The sequence below is a fragment of the Sturnira hondurensis genome, unplaced genomic scaffold (genome assembly GCF_014824575.4).
Source record: "Sturnira hondurensis isolate 20B ecotype Veracruz unplaced genomic scaffold, ASM1482457v3 Scaffold0005279, whole genome shotgun sequence".
Lineage (NCBI taxonomy): Eukaryota > Metazoa > Chordata > Mammalia > Chiroptera > Phyllostomidae > Sturnira > Sturnira hondurensis.
In genome coordinates, this window is record NW_028077910.1 from 6491360 (window position 1) to 6511034 (window position 19675).

At 44.2% G+C, this 19675-nt stretch overlaps 1 protein-coding gene and 1 pseudogene across 4 annotated transcripts in view; both read left to right on the forward strand.

Annotated features, from left to right (window-relative positions):
- The window catches only part of TNIK (TRAF2 and NCK interacting kinase), a 348375-nt gene that overhangs the window by 234817 nt on the left and 93883 nt on the right, over positions 1-19675 (forward strand). For all 4 annotated transcript variants that reach the window (XM_037046529.1, XM_037046530.1, XM_037046531.1 and 1 more), the window contains exons 8-11: positions 1123-1177; positions 3130-3208; positions 12789-12964; positions 16390-16456. In XM_037046529.1, coding sequence (XP_036902424.1) covers positions 1123-1177; positions 3130-3208; positions 12789-12964; positions 16390-16456 — 377 coding nt within the window. The remainder of the gene's footprint in view (positions 1-1122; positions 1178-3129; positions 3209-12788; positions 12965-16389; positions 16457-19675) is intronic.
- On the forward strand, positions 8610-9380 carry LOC118987402 (40S ribosomal protein S6-like; annotated as a pseudogene).

Below are 19675 nucleotides of genomic sequence, written 5' to 3' on the forward strand. Positions count from 1 at the left end.
GTAGTACAATGCTTAATAAATAATAATACAAGAATAAACTCTGTTTTGCGTACTCGCAGCATTGTAAACCTACTTTTGCCCCCCTTGTATGCATCAACGAATGAGCCAGCCATTCCATGCCTGGGTAGTTACTTTAAAAAAAAAACAGTAAAAGCAGACGCGCATACAAAGACTTATGATGAATGCAGCAGCTGTATTTGTAATAGCTCCAAATGGAAACCATCCTAATGTCCACCAACAAGTGAGTGGATAAACTGCGGTATATCCTTGCAATGGGACACCACTCGGGAACAAAAAGGAATGAAGTAGTAGTGCTCGCTAGGACACGGCTGGACCGTAAATGCACTATGCTAAGTGAAAGAAGCCAGGTGACTTCATTTACATAAAGCTTTAGGAGATGCAAACTAATGCATAGTGACAGAAAGTAGATGAGTGGTTCTCTTGGATTAGGACCTGGGGTTTGGGGACAAGCAGGACAGAAAGAAGGTACTACAAGGGGCAAGTGGGACCTCTGTGGGGTCATGGTGATGTGTGTTATCTTGTAGTGGTGGTTTTACTGGTGTATGTGTGTGTCAAACCTTTTCAAGTGGTATACTTTACACATAGGTAGTTTATTAAATGAGACTTATAACAGCATGAAAGTCTTATAAGTTATAAGACTTATAAAAGACCTCGATAACAGCGTGAAAAACAGTCAAATAGCAGTAATTTCATATGGTTCAAGCAGTAGATAAATTTTAGTGATAAATTAATTTTTATTGAATTTATTGTGGTGGCATCTAATAAAATTATATAGGTTTCAGGTATACAGTTCTATAATATATCATCTGTAAATTGTATTGTGTGTTCACCACCCAAAGTAGTGATAAATTAATTTTTTAACCATATATTCATTTTCCACACATCTATTGAAGACTCACTATGTGTCAGGCACCATATGAAAGGTATTGTCAATGAAAATGAATGAGGTTCCCACTTTTAAGCTTCACGGCTGAAATAAGTTTGTAAAGAGAAGACCGACTGTCTTTCCCACAGGCAGTTCGGAAGCAATTACCAGACTTAACCAAGTTATCCTTTGTTCGCTGCGTTGATGCCCATGTCTGTGCCTTCCTTCTCTTCCAGAGTGACTTGTGGTCTCTGGGAATCACCGCTATCGAGATGGCAGAAGGTGCTCCCCGTAAGTACCTTCCTGCGGGTGAACTCTGCTGCTGGTCTGCTCTGCGGGCACTGGAGCCTCCGTGCCAGGAGCCGCAGTAGCTTTACTTCCGCTACGCCAAGCCCTGCGTGGAATCGAGCTGGCATATTTAGAAAGCAGAGTCCTTAAATCAACCAGGAATCCATTCATTTCCGAGTGGTGTGAGGATCTTAAATTTATGATGAAAGAAAGAAAAAGGAGGCAAACTTTGGGGAGACTTGTTTATTTTACAGATTCAGTATGTAGTTGATTCTTGAACTACCCTTCATTTCCCTACCATAAAACTGAAGTAACCCGCTAAGACCATAAACTACAACAAAAATTCAAAGCTGGTTTTTAGTGCGTGTGTCGCAGAAACACTTACATGCAGCTTCTTTCACTCCTATCCAAACACTGATGTTTGGATTTTTAGATTTCCCTATGTATTTCAGGCTGCATGGCCCAGGCTCTAGCTCTCCGGAGAAGCTCTCGGATTCCTTGAGATCTGAGATATTGGCCCTGCACAGCACCTGTACCAGACAGGCCTGGGCAGCCATGCCACTGACCAAGAGCCTAGCTGCTGCCGTGGCAATGAGGCTGCACCTGCCAGGGACCCCTGCCCAACAGTGACCAAGCATGATAGGGACGTAAGGCAGCAGAGCCTATCCTGGAAGACACAGGCTTCCTTTCTTTGCAGGCAACTTTCTCTCCTCCACTTTATTATTCCTTAGTTTCCTTAGGCTGTAGGATAGTCTAGCACACTTCTGCCTACTGTGTCTCCCTCTCAGCCTCACGCCAGTCGGACTTGCATAGCAAACTGATGACTCTCCCAGCCTTCCCTGGCTTCCTCCCCACTTCCTTTGAGGCAAAAAATTTCCCCTTCTCATATTTAATAACACCTTGGTACCTGCTTTTCAGAGGACCTGTATTTGCATGACACGTTGTTTTGCTTGTAGGATTTTTTTAACCTTCAAGTCATTATGGCTTTTTTATTTTCACTCTAGAGTTGGAAGAATTCATCTACAGCATGATTGGTTTGGAGTCTTTGTTGACAAATTTCCCCTCATCCACAATGCTTATCGGCATTTATGAATCATAAAAACAATGTATTACAGTCTTTAAATCATATTATCATTCTTGATGAGTAGTTGAAGAGGCTAAAAATAAGTTTCAACCCACAGAATTCTTCAGCTTTTAGAGAGATTAGATTCTTCTTGTAGACACAAAGGAAAAGATACTCCCAGGTATTTGAAAAGTAAACTAGTGAGATACTTTGATTAAAAGAAGAATGTTTGAGTGCTTTCACTATAAACAATAATATCATGTTTACAAGTTGAGGTAGTTTTATCATTTCCTGCCAGACTTCTTTTGCCTTGATCCTCTGTCTACCTGGGGCCAGGGGATGAAACAAAACAAAAACCCATCGGAAAACCTGGAAAGTCCTTCTGGCTATTTGGAAATACAGAGAACGGTGTCTGGTGTAGTGTTTTACACTCAAAATCTATGTAGATAACATTGCATTTAGATGAGAATGTATAAGAAGCATACCATAGATTATCAAAAATCCTCTATTCTTAACACTTAACTTTACTAACTAAAATAACTTACCATTTCCATTGAGTAGTTTATCTTGATGTTGTTCACTTGGAATCTTAGATGCTTATTTATAGCAAAGCAAACCTCATTGACCATTTAACTTTGTTTCCTTAATTATAAAGTCAAAGTAGAGATGCTTCTCTCTAGCTGAAATGTGTTGTATTTTAAGAGACTCCTGCACTAAGAGATCAGCTCTTTTCAGCACTCACCAGGTGGAAGCTTTGTGCTCTCCTGACTCTGCTCACTGGTCATGCCCGGACTCAGGGAGCCATTTGGCAGCCTTGGCTGCACGGCGAGGACGAACTTGGCATGAGTTCAGCCTCCTCACTGGAGCTGGCCCCTGCTTTGGTCTCTTGCAGCTCTCTGTGACATGCACCCAATGAGAGCCCTCTTCCTCATCCCCCGGAACCCAGCGCCTCGGCTGAAGTCTAAGAAGTGGTGAGTTTGGGCTTTGGTGTTTTACAGATCCAAGGGTGGGTTTTCCTGTGGTTCTCTTTTAGCTTAACTCAAATGCTTAGGTGCTGCTGACAGGATTAGACTGTGTAAGTCTAGGACTTGGTAAGTGATTTTACCTATGAGTCGAACGTCTTATTGAATAAAATACGCATGGAGTTACTACAGCAGTTCCCCCTTAGCCGTGGATTCCCTTTCTGAGGTTTCAGTCACTCGCGGTCAGCTGCTGTCCAGAGTGTTCAATTTCCCCAGCCGTCGACATTGTCATGGCCTGATGACCCAGAATCCTCAGAAGCAGGCAATCCCCTGTAGCCTGGCGCTGTGTCACAATGCCTCCGTCATTCACCTCACTACCTCTCATCACTGAGTCCTCTCCCATCATCTTACGAAAAAGAAAAGTGAGTGCTTGACAGTGAGATATTTTGAGCGACACACATAACTTTCATTGCAGTTATTGTTATAATTGTTCTATTTCATTATTGCTGTTAATCTCTTACTGTACCTAGTTTATAAGTTCAACTTTATCATAGGCATGCATGTGTGTACAGGAAAGAACATAATCTCTCTAGGGTTCTGTGCTGTCTGTGGGTTCAGGCATCCACTAAGGGTCTCAGAACATGCCCCCGTGGGTAGCGGGGGACTCCTGTATTTGCACAGCAAGTCTTTACCCCATACCATTAAGGTGAGGAGCTCTTAGCTACAATGGGTGGTGGAACCCAAGCAATCTCTTTTCTGCCAGTATAGAATGTCTGACCAGAGGGCGATAGTTCAGAGAGTTAGGCTGACTGACTTCTACTTTTCAAGACAGTAATTCTCTAAGCCCACACACACACACACCTGGTAGTATGTGAGATGATTTCATGGGTCTGTGCATGAACATTGGTAATTTTGGGTTTTCTATTGTTTTTTCTTCGTGGCAGGCAATATTGGCTTCTTATTTGGGGTAGCAATATAGCCTTCCCATTTAATGAAGTTATTCACATGAAAAAGTGACTTAGAGAAAAATACTGAATGAATTCCAGGACGGGAGGTGGAAGGGTTTGGCAAATAATTGTGTCAGTCCTGATGACTGCCTGAAGTTTGGGAGACAGAGTTTGACAGGTCAGGCCGGAACTTGGACTTCTGGCACGTTGCACTTGTATCACGGCCTGTGTGCCTAATCAGTCTGTAACAAAAACACAGTGCTCCTGCCCTTTACCCTGGTGGCTTCCGTGTATCTTTCCTACTGCCTTCTCAAACCTCCAATTCCCCTTGCCCTGGGCCAGTTCCTGCACCTCCTGTGACCTTCTGTCCTTTTCTAGAGACATATTCTGGGCAGTTAGAGCATGAAGGGACAGACACTCCTGCCCCCCACCATGCCACTTCATGGTCAGGCCCTTGTCTGGAGCCCTGCTGTTTCTCCCCCACCCACTCACAGTTTCACACTCCCGTGTGGGGAATAGTCTCGGTTAATAGCAGTCATCTAGGAACGGCAGAGCAACCCCAGTGAACAAGAGGAAGGCATGCTGCACCGAGAAAGGGAAGGAGACAGCCAGAAGGGATGGCAGACCTGGAGTTGCCAAGGCTACAGGAAGAGAGAGTGAGAGTTGCTATTGGTAACAAGGAGGCAGAGCATTCTCCGCTCTTGCCTCTCTCTCAGAGGGTCACTGTGGCATGAGAGGACCATTCTCTCCCCAGCAACAGCCTTCCATTGGGTACCGGCACAGCATGTGATCGCCAGGGTGCCCAGGCGCTGCTTCCTTCTTTCTCCCTGCAACAGGCTCCTGGGGAGAGGAGGCAGCTCAGTTCTGTTGCCTGGAAGTGTTAGTGGCACGAGGTTTTTGCTTGTCCTTCACTCCCAGCCTCCCCAGGGGGCCTGCTGTACAAGGCGGGCTTCACTCACCCTGTTCCCTTCTCGTCTCCCTGCACGGCCGCTGGACAGGTGTTTCCAGCTCTCCCCCAGAGGACCAGTGGGCCATCCGCACATAGGTTTTGTTTGAGCAGCCACACCATGTTTCAGAAACATTGGTGTTAATCACCAAGTGTTACAAATCTGGGGATGGAGCATAACATGTCTGGCCTTGTGTGCAAAGGTGATGCAGTGCTACCCTGCCGAGGGCCCTCTGCCCTCTGGGATAAGAGATTGCCCTTCTGCCCCAGGAGCCACCTCTCCCCAGCTCAGAAGCTGGAGTCGGTTGATCACTGCCCTTGTCCTGTTTTCTCTTCACCTGGCCTGCACTGCCCTTTGCATGGCCTGTCTGGCCCCTCAGAAGAGAGAGTGAATGGGGCTCCTGTACTGTGGTCTTAGTTTTCATTGTTCCGAAAAAATCAGCCCTGCATTGACCTTGTTTGAGAACTACAGACTTTGTGGAACATACAGTCTGTCTTTTCTGCTTCAAGCCTCAGCCCATGAGAATTTTCATAATGCCACAGAGAACTAATCAGTCCAGGAACAGTGGGGAGGCCGGGCCAGTTTCATGTCACCCAGGCCCCTGACTTGGCCCTCCGTGACTCGGAGGGCAGGCCAGTGAGGAGCATGAGTGCCACGCCGTTGGACAGGGAAAGGAAAGGTAGCTCAGTCACTTGCTAGTGAGCCCTGGTGAAGTGCTCTCTGGCCCGCGGAGCCTGGCCTCGCTGAGGTGGGGTGCCGCTCCAGCCACAGGGCACTCAGGGAAGCTCCTGTTCTCCCAGATAGAATTCCCGTTTCTTAGTGAAAATACTTCAGCACTTCAGAGTACAACTGACCCTGTACCATGGTCAGGGGTGCTCACCCTTGTGCGGTTGATCCACATCAAACGTTTGACTCCTCTAAAAACTTAACTGCAGTTGTTCCTTGATATCCTTGAAGGGTTGGTTCTAGGACCCCTGCAAATGCTCAAGTCCCTGTTTAAAGTGGCACAAACCGAGGCATACAGTCAGCCCTCCATACCTATGATTGGTCGAATCCATGGATGCAAAACTTGGATATATGGAGAGCCAGCTCTATATTTATTGAAAAAAATTCTCATACAAGCGGACCTGCGCAGTTCAAAATGCTGTCGTTCAAGGGCTGCTGCACTCTGTCTTGAAGAACCAGGTCCGCAGGGGTTTAAAATGAGGTGTGCTTTAACATGCTCTAGGGTTTGGGAGGAGAAAAGGCATTTTGTTTGTTTTCCTTTAAGTTTTTAAGAGAGGGAACATCCATGCCATGTCAAACGAAACAAAACTCCAAATTGTTTTTTTATATCCAGCTGTTCTCTACCTAAATGAATTATCAGAGGAAGTACACTGTTCTCAGTGTAATGTGAACGTATTACCAAATGGGGGCACTGTTGTGGTAGAGATTGGCTGTGAACTCTTCATTATGTCAGGGTGCTTTCCAACTAACATTGCTGAATCTGCAGCACACAAGGCACATAAGAAATATGTGTGTTGTAGACTCAGTAATGTGTGCATGTGTAAAAATAAGATACATATATAATCTTAGCCACAGCCTTGACAGGCAAATGCTCTGAGTCCTCATTTTATTGATCAGATACAGGCTCAGGTAGGTCATGGTCCTTGCACAAGGGTATACAATTTTTTAGTTTTCCGAGTGTGTAAGCCATATTCCTTCTACTGCGCCACTCAGCCTCTTAAGTTCAAGGTTAAAGTGATAGTGAGCTCCACCAGTCTCAAAGTTGCATGCCTTCCCTTGTACCTTACTTACTATTGGGGAAAGAGTGGCATTAGCACACTGTTCCTGCCCCTTTCACTGTAGAAATGGGGAAAGCGTCTCTCCTCACAGAAGCCTCGCCCTTCATTCCCCAGCAACGTGAGGAGGAGAAACCTTAGCAGGGGTGTCAAACTGATTTTCACTGGGGGCCACATCAGCCTCGCAGTTGCCTTCAAAGGGCCGAATGTGATTTCAGGACTGTGTAAATGTAACTGCTCCTCAACATTTAAGGGAGAGCTCGGCGCCGCTGCCGGGTAGAAATGAGGTGCCAGGCCGGATGAAACAAGGCGGAGGCCGGGTTTGGTCCACTGGTCTTGTGTTTGCCACGTGTGCCTCAGAGCTGAGGAAGTCATGTGGTCAGGGTCTCCATTCAGGCTTGAGCTGGCTCCGTCATTTGGTACTTCGTTCTCTTGGTTGAACAGAAGAAAGCTAGGATGTCCTCACCCTCTAGCTCCGTGACCCCACCAGCAAATGGACAGTGATTTGGGACTCGCATGTCCCACCCCGTCTCTGTGTGTGGTTGGAGTCAACCCAGATGGGCCAACCATCTGCTACAAAAGATGTCCTCTCCCCTTCTCCTCCCACCATGTGTGCCCACACCCCTGACCTCGCACACATGCTCAGTGCGGCAGTTTCCTTCCAGGAGTTTCTGGAGGAAGATGGAGACGACTCCATTCCCGTGAAAGATGGTTGGTCTTGTTCTTTCTGTGTGCCCTTTGAATGCGAAGATTCTACACAGGCCAAGCAGTGCTCAATGAGATCATTAGGAGAATTGTGATTTCTTGTCACCAGAGAGATGCGAGCATTCCCACTTGGGCTTTGGCTGAAGGCTGTGAGGCCTGGTGACGCTAAGTGTCTTGTCCGGGGCCCCAGGCTCATCCCTGGGAGAGCCAGCCTGGAAGTCCCCGGCCTTCTGCTTTTACTCCAGAGCTTACAGTGCCTCCTCTTATCTTATGAAACACCAGTTCTGATTGTGTGGGTCACCAGGCACTTTTGTTTTAAGAAATGACAGAGCTGCTTGTGTGTGTGTTCCAAATAATAGAGTGATAATAGCAAATTCATAAAATACTTCAAATAGACTGGATTTGCTAGTAATAGTGTGACTTTGGACTTTATCAAATCAAAACAAAAATTGCTGCATGAACTTTCTCAATTAACCTTTTCTGCAGTCTCTTTGGAGATAACGGCCCTGTTGACTCTTCTTGCTCTAGCATGTCTAATCCAAATATATGTGAAATACTTCCCTTAAAGAACCCTACTATTCAGCTCACCAGAAATGGGGGGAAACAGTCTAAATCTCTGCTCCCAGCCCCAAAGACAGATACTCTTGTTCTTTAAGCCCGGTAATAGCTAGAGGTCTCTGGGACATTGTCATCATCATAGTAATAATAATAACAGCAACAACAGCAAATGCACCTACAGCTTTCATGTGTGTAAATACATGTACATACATGTAACAGACACTGTTGTAAGCATTTTACATGAACTAATTCATTTAGTTATCATAACAGTCTTTTGAGATAAGTACTTCACAACATCCCCATTTGCTGCCAGGGGACCTGAGGCACAGAGAAGTTAAGCAGTTCTTGCAAAAATCACACAGTAAGTGATGGAGGCCAAAGTAGAAAAACAAAATCGTTCTGGAGCAAAAACAAATTTTAAAGGTCAAATTGCCTTTAGGGAGTCAGTCCTGTGATTACCAAAAGGGTCCTCTTTTCCGAGGCATCTGAGAGGCGGTCACTGCTTCAAGATGAAGCTGAACATCTCTGTCCCAGCCACTGGCTGTCAGAAACGCTTTGGAGTGGATGGTGAATGCAAACTTCGTACTTTTTATGAGAAGCCTATGGCCACAGAAGTTACTGCTGATGCTCTGAGTGAAGAGTGGAAGGGCTGTGTCGTTCTAATTGGTGGTGGGAACGACAAACAAGGTTTCCCCATGAAGCAGGGTGTCTTGACCCATGGCCTGCTGCTGAGCAAGGGGCACTCCTGTTACTGACCAGGGAGGACTGGAGAGCGAAGGCGCAAATCTGTTCGGGGTTGCATTGTGGATACCAATCTCAGTGTTCTCAACTCGGTCATTGAGAAAAAAGGGGAGAAAGACAGTCCTGGTCTCACAGGTAAGACTGTGCCTTATCGCCTTGGGCCCAAAAGAGCTAGCAGAATCTGCAAACTTTTCAGCCTCTCTAAAGAAGACGATATCTGCCAATATGTTGTGAGAAAGCCACTAAACAGGGAAAGTAAAAAACCTAGAGCCAAAGCACCTAAGATTCAACGTCCTATTAACCCACGTATCCTGCAACACAAATGTCTGTGTATTGCTCTGAAGAATCAATGTACAAAGAAAAAAGGAGGCTGCAGAGCATGCTAAACTTTTGGCTAAGAGGATGAAGGAGGCCAAAGAAAAATGCAAGGAACAAATTGCCAGGAGACATAGGCAGTCCTCCCCGAGAGCTTCTACCTCTGAGTCCAGCCAAAAATGAGATCTTCTGAGAGTTACAAATAAATAAGGATAAACATAAAAAAAAACCTTTTAGCCTGGCTGGTTATAATGATTAATGTAATACTCTTTCCGGCATGTTTAATTTTTTTTTTAACATAATTTAATACCTAATCAGGAAAAACTGGGAGGATGAAGCGTTCAGTGACGTTGGTATAAGAACCAGTGTCTCAGACTATATGCACCAATCATTAATATCTGTCTCTCCATGCCAACCCTGGGGAAATTAATGTTACTCATCTTAGGCATTTCTTTTTAAAAAAAGTCAGAATTAAAGCACTAGCAGCAGAGATTCTAACAATAAACTCATGTAAATGTACTTTAAACCCTTAAGACCACTCAGCAAACAGCCAGGTGGTATTCAACGTAAGTGAAGTGTTTTTAGTTTTAATTAAGTGTGTAATTAAGTATATTGATTCTTTGGTCACACTAATTTAAATAAAAGACAACGAATCTCTTTGAAGACTTGTACATAAGCATTATTTTCTCTTCAGACACAGTACCGTGTGAAGATATGGGGTACATTCGCAGCCTGTGGTTGTGCATCCTTGGCCCACCCTTCGAGCCCACAGTTATTCTCTTGAATATCTCTTGAGGTTCTTTCCCACCAGGAGAGATTCTGGAAAAATGACCCTGTACCAGGCTGGTTCCATGAAACTTCTTTTTTAAAAAAAATATTTTATTTATTTATCTTTAGAGGGGAAGGGAAGGAGAGAGGAAGAGAAACATCAATGTATGATTGCTTCTTGTGCATCCCCTGCTGGGAACTGGGCCCTGCCGGGAACTGGCCTGCAACCCAGGAATGTGCCCTGACTGGGAATCGAACTGCAATTGTCTGGTTCACAGGCCCACGCTCTCTATGAAACTTCTTGAACACATCTCATCCTGGAGATTTTTCTGACTTTTTGAGGTTTCAGTATTGGGGAATAGCATGGGCAGTCTATTAAGTCTGGATCTCATTTTTAAGCTGGAGGTGATTTATTTATCATCCTCTAATTAATAGCCCACCACTTTATAAAAAATGAGCACTTCCATCTAGTTGCAAGCAGAAAAAAGAAAACTTCCATTTGCATTCTTCATGAATATTTAATAGTTTTCTGTCTGAATTTGTTTGTTTTTTGTCTTTCTAATACGGATTTTCTCTTTTTTTGTTTTCTAAAATTTAATCTTAGTTGTATGTTTTTCCCATTACCATTTAGTCCCCTTGGACTCTCTGCTTCCCCCTCAGCAGTCACCACACAGTTGTCCGTGACCATGAGTCCTTTTCCCTGTTTGCTCCATCCGTCCAGCCCCTCACCTCCACCTTCCAACTGGCTGTCATCCTGCCCTCCATCTATGAGTCTGTCTCCATTTTCCTTGTTAGTTCAGCTTGTTCATTAAATTCCGTATATAAGTGAGATCGTATGGTACCTGTCTTTCTCTGACTGGCTTATGTCACTTAGCATAATGTTCTCCAGCTCCATCCATACTGTCACAATAAGGATTTTCTACCTAGAGAAGCACCATGTGGAATTTGTGTATTTTTTTAACTCCAGTTTATTCTTTATGGGTTTGTTTGTTTGTTTGTTTTGTACAAGGTCTGTCTGTAGGTGATACCATATTTGTGCCCCCACATGTTTATCTGATGGATCTGAGAGAGAAAGCCAACCCAACAATATTCTGTCCCTCGTGAGCACAGATTTGAAGGTGACCCCATGACAGCTCTTGTGCAGAACTCGCATCCAATAGTCCTCCAGGCGTTCAGGTTCAGCAAACACCTAGGAGCAGGTGGTGTGCTCATCGTACCAATAGGACTCAAGCACACCCGAACATTGAGGACTGCCACCAGTGCGGTGGGAACAGGCGGGGACTGAGCGTTGGGAGGGAGGCGCAGCGTGTCCATCTAGTCCTTGCTGGTTCTCGTCCAATCCTGAGTCCTCCTGGGGCAGCCCCAAGCATAGCAGGTTGCCTTTACTTCTGTGTAAAGTAATTTAAAAGCTTGACCATAGCTTGGAAATGTAGAGAGGAAAAAGTACCAATAATTCAGTACTTTAAAAACATGGAATTGAACAACAGTAAAGTAATTTATTTTTTTAAAAAACATGGAAAAAGGTGAAAGACTGCTTTGACCTTGGCAAGACTGAAGTAGTGCATGTGCGAATGTCCTCTTGCATTTGAATCTTGGAAAAGACTCTCACCATTGTATTCTGAGTGATGAGGCTACTTTTCTGGCCTTAAGTAAACGTACACACAAACACACACAGGCATGTACCCCGCCTCCTGAGAAACTTGGGAAGGCTTGCTCCTGGAATCTGCTCCTGTAACTCCACAGTGCTTCACAAGAGGGCGACAGAGAGCAAAAAAAAGATTACCCTCCAGCTCTGAGCAGGGGTGACCAGGGTTTGGCCAAGGTCTTGGAGGGTCATGGGCTGTGGAACGTCTTAGAAAGGCATGCTGTGGAGTAATGAGCTTAATTATTTATTATTCCGGAAAGTAATAAATTCAGCAAAAACATGCATGATCAACTCATGAATCATAGCTAAAGTCCACTGTTAATTTCTACCACACTGTGTACTTGCTGCCCTAATCATTGATGTGGTATCTCTCATCAGCTCCCCTGACCCTGTGTTTCTGTGGCATAGGGTTTATCTTTGAAGAAATATTGCCTTTCTAGATGGAGATAATTTGCTTCTGGTTATGAACTTAGTCCCTTAAAGTTAAGTCCAAGTCCTTGGGGTTGATAGCAAATACATACCCACATCCTGTTCTTTTGAATTGGAAAGCAAAGTTCAAAAGTGAGTCTGAAATTACCAGCTAAATTTTTTCTCCAAATCAAGTTCCCTTTGCCATAGAATAATCTTGCTCATGTTTCTCAAATAGACGCCCCTACCCAACCTTGATTTTACTTTTCCCAGCTTGCATTTGCTGCCATTTATAAAACCCACTTCAGTGCCCCCTGACATAAAATGAGCTCACTCCTGGCTGTAGTTTTTCACTGATTTTATGCCTCCCTGAGCTGTCCTTTCCCCACAGTGATTTCCTCCTGATCCTTTAAGACCCAGCTCTGGTTCTCTCATTCCGATAGGACTTCCAGGTATGATTCCCAGCAGGGTCTTTTGATTCTCCAGTTTATTTTGGTTTTCTGTGAGATATTATGTATAAACTGTGCAAAAAGTACATACTTTCCCATGCATCACTGCCATAGACTGCACGAACTGTGTGTGGATGGTGATGATGCCGATGAACCCCCTGTGCCTAGTTAAGGGCTAGACCTATTTTGTGATGGGTTAATCTCCATGTTGGCCAGTTGGACCTATTATTCTTTCATTTTTTTTGAATTCTAACATTTCACAAAAATATGTTTGTCTTTCTTTGGACTGTCTTATAGTCTGTGCTTCGTCTCTTTTGTTTGACAGGTCAAAAAAATTTCAGTCATTTATCGAGAGCTGCTTGGTAAAGAATCACAGCCAGCGACCAGCGACAGAGCAACTGATGAAGCATCCATTTATACGAGACCAGCCTAATGAACGACAGGTCCGCATTCAACTCAAGGACCATATTGATAGAACAAAGAAGAAACGAGGAGAGAAAGGTTAGAAGCACATTTGTATTTCAACAAGGGAAACAAAAGATGGAGTGAGTCCTGGGCTCTTGATGTATTGGAACAGAACCGTGGGGGTTTCAATGGGCCTGCATTATTCTTCGGTGTGAGGGCTGCCTCCAAGGTCACGGCCTGGGGGCCTCGGTGGAGTGCCACAGCCATGGCTGGAGTCTTTCGTGAGAGAACTGCAGGAAATACTGCCTTTTTCAGGTGCTGAACAAAAAGAGGCATGTTGAGTGATGCTCTGGAGCCGGTTAATATGACAAGCAGCTTTCTTAATTCAAATGAATATTCATGTTTTGAAGACTAAAAATCTACAGGAGACAGACAGCCTAAAAAAATCTAGTTGACATTTTTCTGTACTGGCAGTTTTGAACATTTACATTTTTGTGCTGTGAGGCTCATTTCTGATTTAGTTATTTGGAAGTCAGAGCGAAGGTTCTTCTCATCTCGGTGAATGAAAAGAGGCTGCCGGGCTTTTTTCCTAAAGGTGGCCATGGGGCACTCGGTGAAGTCAAAATCTTACAGGGGGTGTTCTAAGGTGGTATGTCAGACAGGCAGCCATTGAAGGTCACCTTCTTGGAAAAGGAAACCTAACTTACTGTGGGTACAGAAAGTAGGTTAAGGACTCAGAGTCTTGTTTACAGACTCAGATTCTGAGTTCAAGGCTAGCTCTGCCTTTTAAGAGTCACTTCAGCTTCAGCCCGGTTTCCTGATCTTTAAAATAGGACTGGGTTTCTAATGATAACTAGGACTGCCTGGCATTGTGACAAAGATTAAATGTGACAGTGCATGTACATTTCTTAATACGATGTCTGGCACGTGGACATCCTCGATAAATATTAGCAGTTCTTATTTAGACAATTCTTTATGGACCTGTAATTTTCCAGTACGGTTCAGGGTTACTTTCTAAGAACCTCTGACCCCTCTGCCCCTGACTGGTAGGAATGGATAAAGTTTGAACCTCGGATTGTTTTCACATTTTGGTGGCACAAACTCTGCAATGTGAGTCAGAACTCTCCATCCCATAAAAAAAGACTATTTTTAATGTGTTCCTTCTCTGCAAAGTAGAAGAGTAACAGTTTAGTTGGTAGGTACACTCGGCTGTTCCGTGGTCCTCTAAGGAACCTGCTGCTGATGAGAGTTGGAGCCTGTTTCAGTCTGTTCCCCGAGGAGCAACGTTGATCAAATGAGATCTCCTTCCATTTGCTCAGTTTGGCCAAATGACTTAACTTGCTCCCTTCAATACTGTTTTACTCTCAGTAGCTCTAAGACCAGCTTTTGGTTGAATCAAACAAAGTTTTTAAAATTTGATTACATTTAGTAGGGTGGCATTGGTTAATAAGATTATACTAGTTTCAAGTATACATTTCTGTAACATGTCATCAGTATATTGCATTGTGTTTACCATCCAAAATCAAGTCTCCTTCCATTGTGATATGTTTGACCCCTTGACCCTCTTCTACCTTCCCCGAACCCCCTTTCCTTCTGGCAACCACCACAGAATCAAACAGTTGTAATGTGCATTGCTTTATGATACTTGTACTTCATATCTTTTTCTTAAAATATGTTGACACATGCTAATTTAAGCCAGTAATACAAAAGCAATCAAGCCAGATTCTGGAGAAATATTATAATTAAGGAGGCTGATAAATGAAAGTTTTACCCTAGAGAATAAAAATCATTAGATTAATTGGGCACTTTTTTTCCTTGCTGTCATTTCCCTTAACAGATAAAATTTCTACATTTTATTTTGGACTCTGTTGATTTATTGCAGGAAAGTTTGGAATATTAAACTTTTAAGGTAGAATATTGAAATACTTTATGAAGGTTCTTTATATTTCATGAGTGGCCTAAATATGAGTATGTGAAGTTAACTTGTGATTTTAAAAAATACTCTTGAAGTCATCACACTTTCGGCTTCATTTTTTTATCTCTTTAATGGCTAAATGGTATGGAACACATCCCTAAATGGGTATGTTCAAGTTTATGATCAAGTATCAAGTACTATTGTCCTCAGCATGTATCTGCTGCCCCTGGTGGCAATATAACCAAATTGCAATTTTAGTTCCTTCTTAGGAGCACACAAATACCTTCCAAGTTGTGATTACTAATCCACAGCTATGGAAGGATAACAGTAATGTGGTATCACTCTCCCTCAGTAAAAATCAAAAGTTCCTCCAAAGGAGCCTACCCACAGAAAAGTTCTCAGCATGCTTTATATAGGGATCAGCAAGCCGTGTAAGACCTGCTGGCCTCTCGCACACCATCTGCTTTTCTCACACCCTGACATCTAGCCACTGACGGCTCATTGTTTCCTGAATACGCCATGCACTGTGATTCTGTCAGCCACTGTCAGGTGGTTACATTGCCTAGAAAGCCCTTTCCCACTACTTACAGCTGCCATCCGCCTGGAAAAGGGTCACTGACCTTCCAAGGCCCAGCTCATTTCCCTTCAAAGATTTTGCTTTCCCCCTTCCCCGGTAGTCTTAGCTGCTTCTTTCTCATTGCAGTTTTTGTGCACCTCTATGCAGCATATAATGTGCTGAAAAGAGCACTAGTTTTAAAATTGGAGAAGTTTTGAACTGAATTGTAAATCCAAATCCCAAATTTGTGAATGAGATGACACTGGTCATATTACTTAGCCACTTATAATCTCAGTATCTTCATTTGAGAAATGGATATTATCTCAAAGGATTGTTAAAAGGAATAAATGGGAGAACACAGGTGTAGTATCTAGCATGGTGACTGGCATGGGAGGTACCCAACAGAGACTAGTTCCCTTTCTTCTCATCATGGGGACTCTAATCTGTTACTTGTCTCTCTTGCCCATTAGCTTCCTCCAAAGCGAAGACTCAGTCTTATCCATTATTGCATGTTAAGTTGCTTAACATATTATTGAATTAAATGGATGTCCTCAGTTAAATTGGGTCAATCAAAACACATTTAACTGTATTTTAATAGCACATATTGTCTAAAGGGTCTTGTATTTATCAAGATATCTCAAGGCAATTTGGGGGTCCATATAAGACATATTAAAATTCCTACTTGAGCAATGATTAATGTGGTCAAGAAGTTAACCAATCGAAGATTCTCTGAGATGGTTCTATATGTTATGAACTAACACAAATAACACAAACTGAGTATTGGTGTTTACATTCCTCATCTTCACTTTCGTGTGAAGAACACCATTAGGGACAGAGATCTTGAGTTGGCTGGGACAGTATTAGATGCGGTTAATTCCATGTACTTGAATCCAGCTGATGGGAACTTTTGGAGCTCAAGTCAGGAGGCCTGGGGTTCAGGGTCATCAACCCTGTGGACCTCGATTCACTCATGTATAAAGCAAGGGGGTTGGGCTCTACAGAGCTGCGGTGTCTTTTTTGTGCACTAACCTTCCTCGAGTCTCTCTTTAGATGAAACAGAGTACGAGTACAGCGGAAGTGAGGAAGAAGAGGAGGAGAATGACTCAGGAGAGCCCAGGTAGGAGAGCAAAAGCGAAGTGTTCTCGTCTTCACATTCCAAATTCTGCTTGTGTGAAACTTGCTTCCTGTTGATTAATAGGTTCATTTTTAAGAATCCAGTATGGTGGTCTTATTTAATTTATTGCCTACAAATATGCTTATTAATTTGGGGAAATTTCCCTAGGCAGGCTCTTATGAAAATGTGGAAATCAACATAACCTTTATCTTGTCGCCCAAGATTTATGGTCTGTATTCGAAGACCTTGTTTCCTTACATATGTAATGTGTACAATGGGCAGGAAACAACTGTCTGGGTAATACAGGGCTAAAAGTATCTAACACTATTATTTTCAGGAGACCTAAGTAGTGTTTTGGGACTTGAGTCATTCAGTTCATTACTTCGTACCTTTGCGAGGCCTGTTTGGGCCACCGTCCTTGTCACATGCTTTGGGATTTTCACCACAGCCTAGTCCAGGAGGCAACAATTTCCAGGAAATCAAATTACACCCCAGAAGCTAACCCTAAATAGAGACTTTCATGCCCATTCCTGTCGCACATTGGACCCCAGAATCAAGCCCTGCTTCATTATCATCATCTCTACGTTTTGAATTGCACTTGACTTTGATTTTGACTTTCTTCTAGTCTGTTTATAAATAATTAATGCCTGTGTGCTCACCCTGCCAGGATTCTCTTTCGTGAGAGAATTCAGCTGGCAGCTGTTTGGGAATCCAGGGGCACGGTCACACACGGCGTGGCGGGCGCACCGTGCATCCATGTAAAAGGGATTCACTGGGGAAACCGCACGAGTTGAAGTGCCACTGGGATATACAGGTCTTCATCCATTAGCCACTTAAGGAGGGGAGCCCGGGGCTCCAGAGGAAGAAGCAGTTCCCATCCTGCTGAGGCGGATCTTCCTGACCAGGGAAGGGGCCTACCCAGCCCCTGCTGCTAGAATGTGCTGGTGGGCTCCTTTTGGGGCTAACTCAGACCCACTGTGCTGGATTATTACTGAACCACTGGGACAGAGTGAAACCGAGCTTGCTGTGCCGCCCAGTTTTTCTCTGCTCACCTGCCACAGGACTTCTCAAGGTCAAAGACTCAGAGATAATTCTTTCCTTCCATCTGATACTCAACATCTTGGCCACCCCAAATTTAGCTGCATAAATATGGTGACTGTCAAGTAGTGACGTGGTAAGCGATCATTCTTGGGAAGCGAAGGGCCAAGGGCCCTGCTTTCAGAGAAGGTGTATGCTGTTTTCCCAAAGCCCACCCGGACGGTCATGGCAGTCATTCTGATCACTCTCTAGAGATCTGAAAAGCCCCATTTTAACTCATGCTTGCTAACCTGCATGCCAGGAGTCACCTGGTGAGCCGACCTAGCCATGCCTTAACATTCTATCATTGTAACATGTCATTATTGCGCATTGAAGACTATGTTCCAAGTCCTGTTTTATGGACACATCTAATTAATCTTTTTGAAATTCTGAAGTGTAGGAAGGAACAGTGGTTATCTCATTTTTGAGATGAGGTAACAGTCCAAGGGTGGCAACCTGGTCATATACCAAGTTAATGATTCTGTCAGTAAACAGCTCAGGTCACCCGACATCGATTCAATATCACTTAATGTTAATGGACATCGTCATGTGCACGTGAGGTTTCTGAAGCAAGCATTATTGTCTGGAGTTCGTGTTAGAGTTCTGCACAAAGACTGCGGGTTTTAGAGGAGGCTTGTTGGTAGGATCCAAGCATTGTCTGTGGAATGTCACGAACGGCGGCCTTTGATATCATTTTGTGGTAGTATCGCACATAACATGAGCTAACCATTCTCCAAAATGGAATGATCACCTCATCGACTGCCACCAGTGTGGCTTCTCCCCCAGCAGTCTCCAGCTCAGTTGTCACCATCACTGCCTAGGTGCCAAAACCAAACCTGCAAGTCAGCCTTCATTCCGCTCATTAGGTCCACCAACGGATTTCACTAACTCTGTCCCCAAAAGGTTCTCCCAGCCTCCATCCCCTCCGCTCCCACCCTGAAGTCTCCACCCCAGAGCCACAGCAGGAGCCACCCAACTGGTGGCCTAACCTGCTCTCCTATCCCCTGCACTGTCCTCTGTTCAGGTCACATTACTCTCCTGCTTAACCTTTCCATGGATGGCTTCCAAGGCCATACGCCGTACCCGCATGGCCCTGTCTCTCTGGCCTCCTCTGTACCAGTCTTTCTGTCACTCACCCTGCTCTGGAGAAGGCCAGCTGGAGTTCAGTTACTTGAAGAGGCGACACATGTTCCCACTACAGGCCCCTATACAGTTGATCCTTAAAAGTTTTGAACTGCACGGGGCCGGTGAATATGTAAGGCCGACTATATGCATTGACCTGTGCCATTTACGCAGAAGACTTGAACATCCTTGGATTGGGGTGTCTGCAGGGGGTGGGGGGATCCTAGAACCAATCCCTCATGGCTGTTGAGTGATAACTAACTTTGGGGACAGTCAAAAGTTATGCACAGATTTTCTACTATGCAAGGAGGTGGTCAGCACCCCCAACCTCAACATTGTTCAAGGGTCAACTCTACTCGTTTTCCTTCTGCCCAAAATATTTTTCCCCTTCTTCTCATGACTGATTCTTCTTCATCCAAGTCTTAACTGTCATCCTCTCAGAGGTCTTCCCTGATCATCGCATCCAAAGCAAAACCCTGAGTTGTCACCCCAGCACCCTGCCACTGTCACTTGTAAACTGTCACACTTTACCTTCTATAGATCCTATCAATACCTGAAATCATGTGTACTTATTGGTCTCTCTGCCTAAGTGTCCTTCTGTCCTCCCCACAAGGTAACTCTAGAGAGAGAATTTGGTTACCTCCTGCTCTGTGCACTAGAGCCTATTATGGAGTCCCTGTTCCATAGCAGGCACCCCAGAATTGTTTAATGTGTTGATTCCAGGTGACAGCTGACAGAAAGATTAAAAGGGCTAGATTTGTATGAACAAATAGAAGCCATCTTCTACCTATCTGTTAGGCTGTTGCTTCCAGACTTTGAGTTACACACATACAGTTAGATGGTGAGTAGGACGGCCCTCAGCCACCATTGTTTTTGATGTCCCTCTGTCCCCTTGTTCTCTGTCATATGCACATACATACACATACACATATATATGCATGCACATATATACATGCACATGCACAGTCATCATCTTACAGGTGGTGTAGAATGAGGCTCACAGTGCTTAAAAATCAGGACCTA